The 13,182-nt window shown below is 41.6% G+C and overlaps 1 protein-coding gene across 1 annotated transcript in view; it reads left to right on the top strand.

Annotated features, from left to right (window-relative positions):
* Positions 1-11,224, top strand: part of SHPRH (SNF2 histone linker PHD RING helicase) — a 331,612-nt gene extending 320,388 nt beyond the window's left edge. The window contains 2 exon segments of the mRNA XM_030194974.1: positions 2,859-2,939; positions 8,077-11,224. Coding sequence (XP_030050834.1) covers positions 2,859-2,939; positions 8,077-8,173 — 178 coding nt within the window. The 3' untranslated portion in view covers positions 8,174-11,224.
* The last annotated feature ends 1,958 nt before the right edge of the window (positions 11,225-13,182 follow it).

Here is a 13,182-nt window from a genome sequence, read left to right as displayed (position 1 = left end):
GATGACGCATTTCCTGTTTCCGCGAAGGCAAGACACTCACTGTGTGAAGAGCGAAGGGAGAAGCTGAAGCCGGAAGGGAGCCTGCAGTGCCTTCTTCGTAACGGAACTGACGCCGCTGCCACCACGGGAAGTAAAAGGTTATGATATGGGGGGGGGGGCAGAGAGGAGGAGGAGGGCTGCCATGGGCGGGAAGGAAGGAACAGAGAGGGCAGGGGAGAGAAGAGAATGCTGGACATGGATGGGAGTGGAGAGAACAGATTGCTGGACATGGGGGAGAGAAGGGGAGGGCATGGGGAGAAAAGAGATCGCTGGAGGGGAGGGCAGGGGAGGAGAATTGCTGGACGTGGGTGGATAGATGGAGGGGAGGGCAGGAAGGAACGGAGAGGAGGGCTGTGGGGGAGCTGAGGGAGGGCAGGGAGAATCGCTGGACATGGATGGGAGGGGAGGGCATGGGGAGAGAAGAGATCACTGGAGGGGAGGGCAGGGGAGAGAGGAGAATTGCTAGTGGATGGATGGAGGGGGCAGGGGAGAGAGGAAATTTGCTGGATATGAATGGGGGCAGGGGAGAGAGGAAATTTGAAGGTTATGGCTGGATGGAGGAGACGGCAGGACAGAATGGAGAGTTCCTGGACATAGATGGCGAATTGCTGGATATGGATGGATGATTGGGGGCAGGGGAGAGAGGAAATTTGAAGGGTATGGGTGAATGGAGGAGACGGCAGGACAGAATGGAGAGTTCCTGGACATAGATGGAGAATTGCTGGATATGGATGGATGAATGGGGGCAGGGGAGAGAGGAAACTTGAAGGATATGGGTGGATGGAGGAGACGGCAGGGGAGAATGGAGAGTTGTTGGACATGGATGGATGGAGGGGAAGAAAGTCAGGAAGGAAATGCACATGGATGGAAGAGAGGAGAAATGTTGGACAAGGATGGAGGGAAGGAAGACAAAGGAAGGAGATGCACATGGAGAGAGGGCAGATCCTAGATGGAAGGGGCAGGGAGAGAGGGCAGACTTTGGATGGAGGGGACAGGAGAGAGAGGGCAGACACTGGATGGCAGGGAGAGAGAGAGAAGGCAAAGTCAGGAAGGAAATGCACATGGATGGAAGAGAGAAGAGAGGAGAAATGTTGGACAAGGATGGAGGGAAGGAAAGACAAAGGAAGGAGATGCACATGGAGAGAGGGCAGATCCTAGATGGAAGGGGCAGGGAGAGAGGGCACACTTTGGATGGAGGGGACAGGAGAGAGAGGGCAGACACTGGATGGCAGGGAGAGAGAGAGAAGGCAGATGCTGGATGGAAGGAAGACAGTGAAAAGAAGATGAGGAAAGCAGAAACCAGAGACAACAAACTGCAAGTAAAATATATATTTTTATTTTTTTGCTTTAGGATAAAGTAGTATTGTAGCTGTGTTAATAAATAGAACATGGAAATAAGGTAATCTTTATTGGACTAATTTTAATATATTTTGACTAACTTCGGAGAACAAAACCTCCTTCCTCAGGCCAGGATAGGATATTGTAAAATCACTATACTGTACTGATCTGATCTGAGGAAGGAGGTTTTGGTCTCTGAAAGCTAAATGTATTAGTCCAATAAAATGGTGGTATTTTATTTCTGTTTCTGTGGTGTTGCATTGTATGCTCAGTCTGGCCTCTTGGGGGTCAGTTTTAATTTTTGTCTAAATAGAAAGTTTGATTACTTATTCTATAGTGGTTTAGGGTTTATCTGTGTTTGTGAAAAAGACATGGCTTTCAGTTGGCATTGACTGTGCAGGATCGACGATTTGTACTATTCTGTCTGGTTACGTTTTACGATAGGCGAATTGATGTTCTAGTGCTCACTGTAGTGTTTAAGATGCTTTCCTTTTCCTTATGTGACTCGTAGAAATTACTGCTTATGGTATGGTAAAATTGTTCTAGAGATCCTGAGTGTTTGTATTCTCGGTATGCCTAGTACTGGATGTTGGAGGGGGGTGTTAAAAAATGACCGGCCCCGGGTGTCAACTACCCTAGCTACGCCACTGGAAAGGAGACCACCTAGAGGATTTCTGCTTCAGTTATATCTTTCCAACTGCTTTGTTATGGAGTACTGAATTGGGATAGCTGCACACTGCCTCTTATGTCACAGCTCAATTCTCTATCTCCACCTGCTGGTAGATGGGCATAACCTACAAGTCTGGATGGTCTATTGGGACTAAAGGAAAGAAAATTAGCAGTAAGAACTAATTTCTCCATAAATAAGCAAATAGTTTCTCAGCTCCAAGGTCAAGTCTCATTACATTGTACTCTATGTAGCAACAATGTTGCTCTAAATCCCTGCCTCATTAAATTTCTTCAGTTTACTGCTACTGGCTTATCTATTCCATCAGCCATATGGATTGCTCAAAAGACTAAAACAATAGGAAACAGAGCAGCCCTAAGCTTAAGGTCACCCACTTATATGCCTGACTAAACTCTGCTTATTGACAAAAAAAAAAGGCAATATTGTTAACCTCTAACAGGTGTCTTTATTAGATAGCAGGATTGATGAGGCACACAGTCCCACCCACCTTCCTAAGAGCTTTTGCTGTTTTGAGCTTTGTAACTAACTAAAGAGCTGAGGAGACCACTGTACGCAGGAAGGGCCACCTATGCTCACAACTTTACATTAAGGTTCTTAGTTTTGGGGGAGCAGTTCTGTCCAGCACCATCAGATAACATCACCTACTTGTGTGTCTTATCAATTCTGCTGTCTAAGGAAAATGCCTGTTGCAGGTTAGCAACATTGCCTTACTTATTTTTTTGTTGTTATTCTCTGAAAACTGCATAGTCTCAATACTTGATTTACCTTTTGTTTTGTGTTCTGTTACCTTTAGGCCCACCATTGTCCACAGGTTTTTAATTAAAGCAACCATTGAAGAGAGAATGCAAGCAATGCTGAAAACTGCAGAGAAAAGGTAAAAAACCTACAGCTGATTTGAATATTTCATACTGTCAAACCTAGGTTAACAATATTTATTTATTCCTGAAAGTGAAAATAAAGCCAGCTACAAACAAATTCCTTATTAAAGGAGGGTTTGGGGGTTTGTTTGTTTTTGGTTTTGTTTTTTACTTCATCTGGTCTGAATATGTGGCTCATAATAGTATAGTAAAGCTTGCCTCAGTTGTATAAAGTTAATGTTCTAAGGTATCACTCAGATTGGCAACTTAGTATGTTAGACTCATAATTCTGGAAGAAAAGAAGAGACAGCATCTGCAGTCACCAAAGCATGCAAGAGAGTGGACACCAAGGTCTGTTATTGTTTATGTTCATTTTGTTTAATATCATATAAATGTGTGATGTCATGGACGGAGCCTACACATAGGAGAGCTCTGCCCTAGTTTTTTTTCTACAAGTAGAGGTTTTAGTTTTACTGCACATGTATGCAAGTTCCTGTGCAGTGTTATCATGCAGGGCGATCTTAGTTCATTCTCCCATCATTCAGACTTTTCAGATTCCTCTCACAGTTTTATTTTGTTATTCTCTACGTTATTACACTGGGTTGTCTCTCATTCCCTCTTAATTATGTTTTTCATCATTTTGAAGGTTTTTTTTTTTTTTTTTTTTTAACTTTTTCAGCAGCATTATCCTGTTATTCTAGGGAGCACAGTCTGGCATTTTTTCAGTGATATAGCCCTAAACAAATCCCCCTTGAGTTTAAGAATGTGGGCTGTGCAGAAATACCTTATCTGGTGTAGATACCCACAGTTCTTGGACTCAGATTATGAGGCCTCCAGGTGTCACGAGTCTACAAATGACACAGATGTCTTTGTGGCTGTGAAGAGCAGAAGGAAAGGCTCTTGAGCTCATTGAAGTTCGACCCACATACATGAGCAACAGAATCATCAGAACCCAAAGGACTTGAAAGGTACACCAGGCACTGTAGATGAATTGACATCGAAGAGACCTCTGTCTTTGTCAGTGTTGACCATTTATAAGATCTCTCGGGATCAGACATTGGCCAATAACCAAAGAAGACAAGAATTTATCTCCTTAATGTCATTGAAGACTTCTGACATTGTGGTATTGAATAATTGTGAGGAAGCCATGACATCAGGCCTCATCAGAGCACGATGCCTGAAACATACAGATAGTAGCAGAGGCCATTTTTGTGGTGTGCCTCTGAACAAAGGAACATACTACTTTCTTGATATCAAATGGGATTCTACAGACTTCAGGGGTCTGGGACAAGGTCACTGATACACCTTAGGAGGATTTGGCCTTTCCTACCAAGCCTTCCTCAGTCTTGGCATCAGTCTTCGAGGGGAAGCTGGATAGAAGAATCAAGGCGCATTTTTCTCACCATCTGACTCAAATCAGTATTTGGCATTGATATCAATATAGGGGAGGGCACAGAGATTCTTGAGGCTCACACATTGCTAGAGTATTGTCATTGACACTAGGACATCTAAGTTGAAGTCAGCCACCCTAGTGTTTATATTGAGTAATAGGGGGAGGAAATGTCACTGAAGTATAAAACCACATTGAGGCTTAGACGCCAACAGTCAAAATATAGTCTTATGAAGCCTCAACTGCCATCAGGAGCAAAATCAAAATTCTTCAGTAGCATATTTGTTCGAGTCATAATCGGAGTGATTCTAGGGTTCTGGCTGTGAACTTTCAGTTTTCTGATGAATAGGATTCCATTTGGACCCCTCTTCTCCACAGGAAAGGAGAAAGTCTCTCCCAGAGGATCTAATTTTATATGGAGAATGACTAACACCATTTTATTTCAGTTAGAAGAGGGTAAGGAATTTGGAGCAGAATTATTGGACATCTACAATCCCTCAACCCAAGCTACCCAAGGAAGGTATGACAGTGCACAGTCATATGGTCCTGAGGATATTCCAATGAGAATGTTACTTCCCAAGAACAGTACTTTGAAGAGTCAGATTCAGACCTCTCCTGGAGACAGAGCTGGACCCACAGGACTTCTCAGCTGAGGAGTTCTATGGCTTTGTTAGTGATTCTTGTAATCAGTGCTTGTAATCTTTTAGTTGGATTCAGTGTTAGTTTCCTATAGAACCTTTTTGTCGTTTAGCTGTCGTAAGCCTTCTTTAAATAATCGACTCGATTTTGAAGAACTATAGCGCCTCCGTTGTCCGCCTTTTTTATAATAATATTCTCATCATTTTGCAATGTCCTCAGCGCTTCCATCTCGATTTTAGAAAGATTGTAGTTGGTTTTGAAATCTATGACGATCTCCCTTTTTAAACTTGTCAAGATCTTGTAAAATCAATTATTTAAAAGTCTGTAGTGCAGGGTCTAACTGACCTTGTGGTTTCCAAGTTGATTTCGTTTTAATAATGGTTCTATAGTTTACACTTACATTGTCTTTAAAGAACAGCTTTAGTTGTAACTTCCTGACGAATTTTTCTAAGTCTATGGCAAATTGAAACTCATTTGAATTGGAGAGAGGGGACAACCGAAAGCCCTTTCGATAAAACAGATTCTTCTGTAGGTTGTCAGTGGTCTAGTTGATAAATTAATTACCACTGGTTGTCCTTTGGGACTGAGTCCATGGTCTGTTCCTCTACCCCATTCGTCCTCTTCTGTTCCTCTCCCGTGTCTGGAAGATCTCATTCCTAAAAAACCTCTGCACTTTCGTTGCTTGATGAATCATCACTACTGCTAGAGGAGGAAGAGTCATTGAATCTCAAATGTTTATTGCTGTTGTCTTTCTGTGAAGCTTCTGTTTCATTATAATGCACCCAAGGGTACACATTATTGGTTGCATTATCTTTTTCATCCCTTGCAAATTTTTTAAGATTTGATTTCTTAACAGTCTCTCTGAATTTCTCTATGTTGTCTTTAAGACATTGGTGGTGTTTTTCAAACTCGTCTAGGGCTATGCTGTTCTTAAGTTTGACTAGTTCTGTATCAAGCTCTTCTTTTAATGTATTAAGGCAAGATTGACTTCTCTCTATAATAAGTAGCATAAGGTCGAATGAACACCTATTAAGTATTTTATTCCATTTATCTACAAAGTCTTTATCATCACTGAAGCACTGTGGGGCTTTTTTAAGACGTAGACCCCTAGGTATTCTTTCTTTTTTTTTTTTTTTTTGCAATATTCAATTAAGAGACCACTGTTCAACTCTATTTTGATATTTTTGTTTTTTTAATGTGATATCATTCCACCCAAAATTAGTTACTGAGCCATGCTGCTCCGCACTGAAGTCTGAAGGAAAGCTAAGAAGATCATTAGCTTGCTGAGTAGAAAACTAAAAGCCATGTTCCAAGGGTTGTGGACATTACATGCTACAGTGTTGACCACGAACAAACAAACTGCAGTATCTGCTAGAGCTAGCAAAAGGTACTCTAATACTAAAGAACACAACTCTAGCTAATATCATTCAAAGAAGCTGTGCTTTATATTATCATTTGGAGAAAGCCCTCAGAAACCAAAGGCAAATTGCCAATGGTTTTGAACGCTATTACATGGTATAGACATGCAAGTAAATAGCGCTTGATTTCTATCACCTCTTTATGGCAGTGACCAGCAAGCAACCAGAACCAAAAAAAACAAACAAACCCAAAGGAATCACCCCCCCCCCCCCCCAAAAAAAAAAAAAAAAAACTCTAAAGGGCAACTAACACTTTTATTAACAAGTAACTCCACCCCCACACCCTCAACACTCTATCTAGAAGGACACTATCGTTCTGCATCTTATTCCAAAGCTAACGCCCCTTGGACTGGGCTTCCTCCCACCCAGGGACTCCTACAGGGACTTACTCTGTTAGTAATCCCAAACCTAACAGGATTACATTTGTTAATGATCATTGCTAAGGGTTTAGAAGCATAAGATTGCTGTATTTCACATAATATTAAAACAGAGTAGACACCCTTTCCCCCTCCTCCCCCCCCCCCCAAAATGGGCTGAACATTAGGAGATGTGATCTAAGAAAGCCTGAGAAATGTTTGGGCTGGCTATTCATTTAAATAAAATTCTGAGCCTGCATTTGGGGTGAAGAAATTCTAGGAAGCATTGTACGGGAGGGGTACACATACTGATATGTACGAACCAGGAGGGGGACGTTGGAATAATAAAGTATGTTCTCAGTTTAGCAAATTGGTGTCATAAGGTGGTGGACACCATAGGGAAAACCATAACCAAAAGATAAGGGAGGTAGTAGTGGTTGGTTGTATGGAATGGACTCTCAGTGAAGGTGGTAGAGATCAAAACATTAGCAGAATTCTAAAAAGCATGAAATACATACAGAAAATTCCTAGTGCTAAAGAAGTGAGGGAACAGTGAGAATAAGCTGGGGTCTTTGGCATTGAACCAGGAATGAGGTTGGACAGATTAGATTGGGTTTAATGGTCCTTAATTGCTGTTACATTTTTTTGATAATGGTAGAAACAGGTGTATTAATGCAAACAACCACTCCTTCAAGAGGAGGGGAGGAGGGGAAAGAAGAGAGGTGATTGGGACAAACAGAGAAAGAATGCACACTTTGTAATACTGCCAAGTTGATTCCAGCAGACTTCAGTGCCCCAAAATGTGGCCAGATCAGTGCTGGCAAGTTATTGATGGCCATATACTGAAGAACTGGTACAAAGTCTGCAAGGAAAAATACCTACAAACTTTACAACTATTATTAGTTTTGAAAATAGTCCCTCATGTGTTTAAAGGTAAGCTTTTTGATATTTCTAGAATACAGTACATCAGTGCTTTCTAGTCTTTTTGTGGATGTGACCCATGATTGCAGCCAAATAAAACTGTATGACACCCTCTTGGAGGTACAGAATAATGATGCACCTGTGAGGGCTCTCCTAGGTCATGACCCCAAAGGCAGGTTTTTTGACGCCATTTGGAGCCTCAACCCACAGTTTGAGGAGCTCTGCTGTAAAACCCCTTTGAACTGTGACTTAAGTTCCAAATCAAGATGAATTGAACACATGTATGGAATCAGGAGTATAAATCATTTTTGTGCAGTACTGTAACCATTTTAAGAAGCTGTATTTCAAGACTATAGTACAAGTCCTTTCTTTTAATGGCCCGTGATATGTTCTTTTTTGTCTGATGATTGTCCTTTCCATTTTTGCACAGCCATACTAGCTCATCAATGAAACAGCCTGAAGCCTCAGTCTTGACAGTAGCAGATCTGGCAGATCTTTTTACTGAAGAAACAGAAGACCTTGAATGAAAAAGAAAACCATGAATTTGTCCCGTTGATACATCAAAAAAGAGGTGCAGGCTACAGATTTCCAGCTGATGCAACCAGTCTCAGTTAAGGCAGCTAAATAAGACCATTTAATGATTTCTGTTCTGCCATTGCAAATAAACATCTGAGTTCTGCACAGTTCTGCCAGGTCATACAAAATATTCCCTAAAAAATATAATTATACCTGTTTCTGCAGGAGGAGGAGGAGAGGGGTGGAGAGTGCATTAAATAATTGGGTTTATAATTACAGTGACTTACTTGATTTAAAATCAAGACTAACTTTTATGAATGCTCTCTAGTGTTAATATACAATGCAGTACATTATCATAGAATTCTGTTCCTTCTTGAATTATGTTGATTTTCTCTCTCTTTGGAAAGGTGTTCAATTTATCCATCATCCATGAACAATATTTAAAATTATAACTCTGTTAAATTTTGAACTTCATTTCCTTCCTCCGAAAAGGTTTTTTCTTTTACAATTTTTTATTACCTTTTCAAGTGTTTGAATTTATGTATCCTAGCACTGCCTTGTCACATTATTTGAGATCATCTAATATGAATGGATTCGATCACATCATAACTTTTTTTTCTCTTCAATCATGTAATCATCCCTTGGTTTTTGAACTTCAAATGCACAACGCTGTATTTTTTTAATATTGAAACTTATTGCTAGTCAATCACTCCTCATTCTGTCTCTCAGTGGTATCCATGTTGATGCACATTTTAGTCATCCCCCAAAAACTTGCCTAGTAACCTTTGTACAATACCGTTCATGAAAATATTGAACAGGACAGACTCCTCAGTCTAGTACACCACTTATTACTGCTCAAGACTCAGTAGTTGTAAAATTTATTTTGTCCGTGGTACTTGCAAAATTTTAAAAATACGCATGTGAGAAAAAAAAAAAGTAAATGTGAAAGTAACCCATTTGGAGACATCCTGTGAACATCATTTATCTGTACCCTCTATCGCTCAACCTATTCCTACCCCAGTCTTCCTCATTGGGGACCATAGTAACACTGATACAGTTTATGAGTTTTTGTGCAAGACAATGTCCAAAACATTATTAAATCCAAAGATATCACATGCATTGCAAATTTGCTGGCTACCCTAGTCAAAGAAAGGGAGCCAATTTGATGCAATGTCCCTTCATGCAAATGAGATCCTCCTCTTCCCTTTCCCTTAGTGTTCATGGCATTAATTAATCTACCAAGATCTAACTGGATTGCCATGTCTAACTTTCCACTACCACCACTTTTAGGAACTAATGCCGTTTTCCAGTTTTCTGGGACCACATGTATCTCTAAAGATTGATTTGTTCAGACATTGCCCATCATTTCCCATCAGATATTTCCCATCATGACCAATAGCTTGTCAATTTTGTTTTGCTATTTACATGTAAATCCTCTCTTCTGTGAATGGTGTGGCATCTACCTTGCTACTGTATGACCCTTTTGGATTTAACTCATGCCTTTTCAGTAGTAACTCAAGGCAAATTATATTCAAGTACAGTAGGTATTGTCCTATCCCCAGAGGCCTTATAATGTAACCCCCCTGTTTACTAAGCCACACTAGTGCCGACACAGCCCATCCAAAGTGAACAGGCTGTGTCGGCATTGCAGTGCAGCAGCCGCTGGCACAGCTTAATGAACAGGGGGTAAGTTTGTACCTGAGGCAACGGAGGGTTAAATGATTTGCCTAAGTTCCTAAGGAGTGGCAGTAGGATTTGTACCCCGTCTTCCCTGATACTCAACTGTTGCTGTAACTACTTCTTCACCCCGGCCAACTATTTGTGTCTTCTTCTTTTTTTTTTTTTTCAAATTTTAATTTGTGCTTTTTTGTCCTTGGCACCCTTTGTATGTTTTGCCTTTTCTCTTTTTAATCTTGCAAAATCTCAGAAAATTTGTGTGCTAAAAAATTAAAATTCTTTATCCTTCCACCAGCCCTGCCCAGCCCAGATGTTTGGGTTTGCCTTCTCCCACCAGCTGATGGAGATTGAGAACAGCTAAATCTAGTAAGCCAGGTCTAGAAGAGGTAGTTACAGGAAGGGCTGTGGGAGTCCATACACCAAACCTTCGACTCCCAACTCCTCTGTTTTTCTACTCTCAGAGCCCCGACAATTCCAACTCAAACTCCTATTATGTATAGTAAATCTAAGAGAAATTTGATTAATTACAGAAAAATAGAATATTTCTTATGTACCAAATTAGGGCTAATAGACCACAAAGTATATTTATTTGAAAATCTGAACAAAACCTGAACCAAAAAAAAATGTTTAATCAAAATACACTGTTGCAAGTTTTTATTTTGAAGCTGAAGTCGAAGTAAGTACATTTTACTGACTCTGACTATACCTAAATTGTTTCCGACTCCACAGCCCTGGTTTTAAGGGGATTAAAGTTGTTTTTTCTTTTCCTTCTTGGAGTATTAAAAAAAAAAACCCTCTCTTTACTCAGTGCCAACAAAGGCTAGTCTAATGATCAGTATTAGTGCCCAGTTCTATTTTACATCTGTAGCATGGGGGAGGATGAGGGCTGTGACAAGTTTATTTTTTTCTCTTCAGATCCAGGAGCAACAGTTGCAGCAGGCACTGATTGAGGTGGGGTAGCATGAACCTTTGAATGAATGGCTGCTCAGAGTATTTGTGTTCAGGCCTGTACTCTTTGAGACATCAGAAGGTAAATTTTGGCATTGTTCTTTCAGCTTCCTGCCATGATTCCTGTGGTCAGTTTATCTGGTGAAGGGAGCCACTCTTAATGGAAGTAGCCCTCAGTTCAGTGAGAAAGGAGCCACCTGTTACTGAGAAGGCTTGATTCTAGTAGGAAAAGCTGCATTCTGAGTCCTGTGAAGGAGGAGGACAGCCCTCTTACGTTGAAATGATCTGAAGTGTTTCAAGCAGTAGAAGCTGGAAGATCTTTGAGAGAGAGCCCTTTGCCAATGCAGGAGCACACAGTGCAGTAGTTTTTCCCTGAGATTGTGTTGCTAAGTACGTAAGTAATGCCACACTGGGAAAAGACCAAAGGTCCATCGAGCCCAGCATCCTGTCCATGACAGCGGCCAATCCAGGCCAAGGGCACCTGGCGAGCTTCCCAAACGTACAAACATTCTATACATGTTATTCCTGGAATTGTGGATTTTTCCCAAGTCCATTTAGTAGTGGTTTATGGACTTGTCCTTTAGGAAACTGTCTAGCCCCTTTTTAAACTCTGCTAAGCTAACCGCCTTCACCACGTTCTCCGGCAATGAATTCCAGAGTTTAATTATGCGTTGGGTGAAGAAAAATTTTCTCCGATTTGTTTTAAATTTACTACACTGTAGTTTCATCGCATGCCCCCTAGTCCTAGTATTTTTGGAAAGCGTGAACAGATGCTTCACATTCACCTGTTCCACTCCACTCAATATTTTATATACCTCTATCATGTCTCCCCTCAGCCGTCTCTTCTCCAAGCTGAAAAGCCCTAGCCTCCTTAGTCTTTCTTTATAGGAAGTCATCCATCCCCGCTATTATTTAGTCGCCCTTCGCTGCACCTTTTCCAGTTCTACTACATCTTTCTTGAGATGCGGCGACCAGAATTGAACACAGTACTCAAGTGCGGTCGCACCATGGAGTGATACACGGCATTATAACATCCTCACACCTGCATAAGGCATTTTACATGAAGAAAGATTTCTTCTTGAAAGGCAGGTGGAGTCTCTCTTATAGGGTGTGTCTCCTAAAAAGGCCCTCAGGTGCAGAGGGGCTTTGTTTAAGGTTGGATGGGAGTGGTCTAGACAGAGACTTTCTGGCCTGGACAGAGACTCTCTGGCCTCAGAGGAATCAGTGAGCCTAGGTCGTAGTCACCAGGTCCTCAATATGGAGAGATGACTGACTGGAGGAGAATTTGGTTCTTCCTGGAAAGGACGCCACAGCAATTAGAATTGTTCACAGAGATGACCCGTCTTTGCGAATAATCCAGTTACTTCTGCCGTTAAATGTCTGACTTTCAGCCAGTGGAGAGTGAGAAATCAGAAGACTCATTTCTGGAAGGAATTAAGAGATCGACACAGGCTTTCCTGTTTAAAGGGCCATTACTACTACTACTACTACTATTTAGCATTTCTATAGCGCTACAAAGCGTATGCAGCGCTGCACAAACATAGAAGAAAGACAGTCCCTGCTCAAAGAGCTTACAATCTTACCATTAAAGGTAGATAGCAGGTAGTGGAACTCCCTAGGTGCTGGTTTGAAAGTGGCTAGATCAATGGCAAGATTATATCTTATTCCATTGCAGGAAAGGGAGGTCTTATAAAGGTGGATGCTTTCCTATTAGTGGTCACCAAGAAGACCAGTATTGTGGTGGAAGGATGAATAGCTCACAAAAATCCACCAGAGAGGCCTAAGGAAACCCTTTGTGAAGCATACCTCTGAGGTACCTGCCTTGGAATTGCAGGCTGCATTCTGTGGAGGGATGGTAGCTAGAGCAAGTTTTCATTGGCCTGAACATTTAAGGACTGTTTGGAAGAAGATTTGGGAGGAATTTCAGCAGAAGCTAGGCTGGAGATGGCTGCTGCCTATCTGGCAGATACTCTTTATGTCTTGAATCAAGCCTCAGCAAAAACTATGGGTCTTTTAGTGGCAGCATGCTGTTGCTTATGGCTTAGGTGCTTGGCGGCAGATGTAATCTCAAGGAACATCTGAGTAAGCTCCCCTTTAAGTGCAAGTTCTATAGAGAAAATCTAGAAAAACTGGTCTCGGGTTTGGCAGATTCATAGGTACCTAGACTTCCCGAGGACCAGTCTTGGACGTCACATGGACAGGTGGCTAAGGGCCTACGGGTATGCTGATAGGTATTACAGGCCAAGTAGGATCAGTGGTACTAAACGGCACAGATTTCCCTTCAGAGGTCATCAGACTTTTTTGGGTGGTTGCAAAAGGGGGTCATCCAGCCACATCTGGGGAACGGAGCAGTGGTAGATCCATGTACTGAGATTTTGGGGTCCTGTGTTCCAGT

The sequence above is a fragment of the Microcaecilia unicolor genome, chromosome 3, assembly GCF_901765095.1.
Source record: "Microcaecilia unicolor chromosome 3, aMicUni1.1, whole genome shotgun sequence".
Lineage (NCBI taxonomy): Eukaryota > Metazoa > Chordata > Amphibia > Gymnophiona > Siphonopidae > Microcaecilia > Microcaecilia unicolor.
The sequence above is the reverse complement of the archived record's forward strand: the minus strand, read 5'-3'. Positions and strand labels throughout refer to the sequence as shown.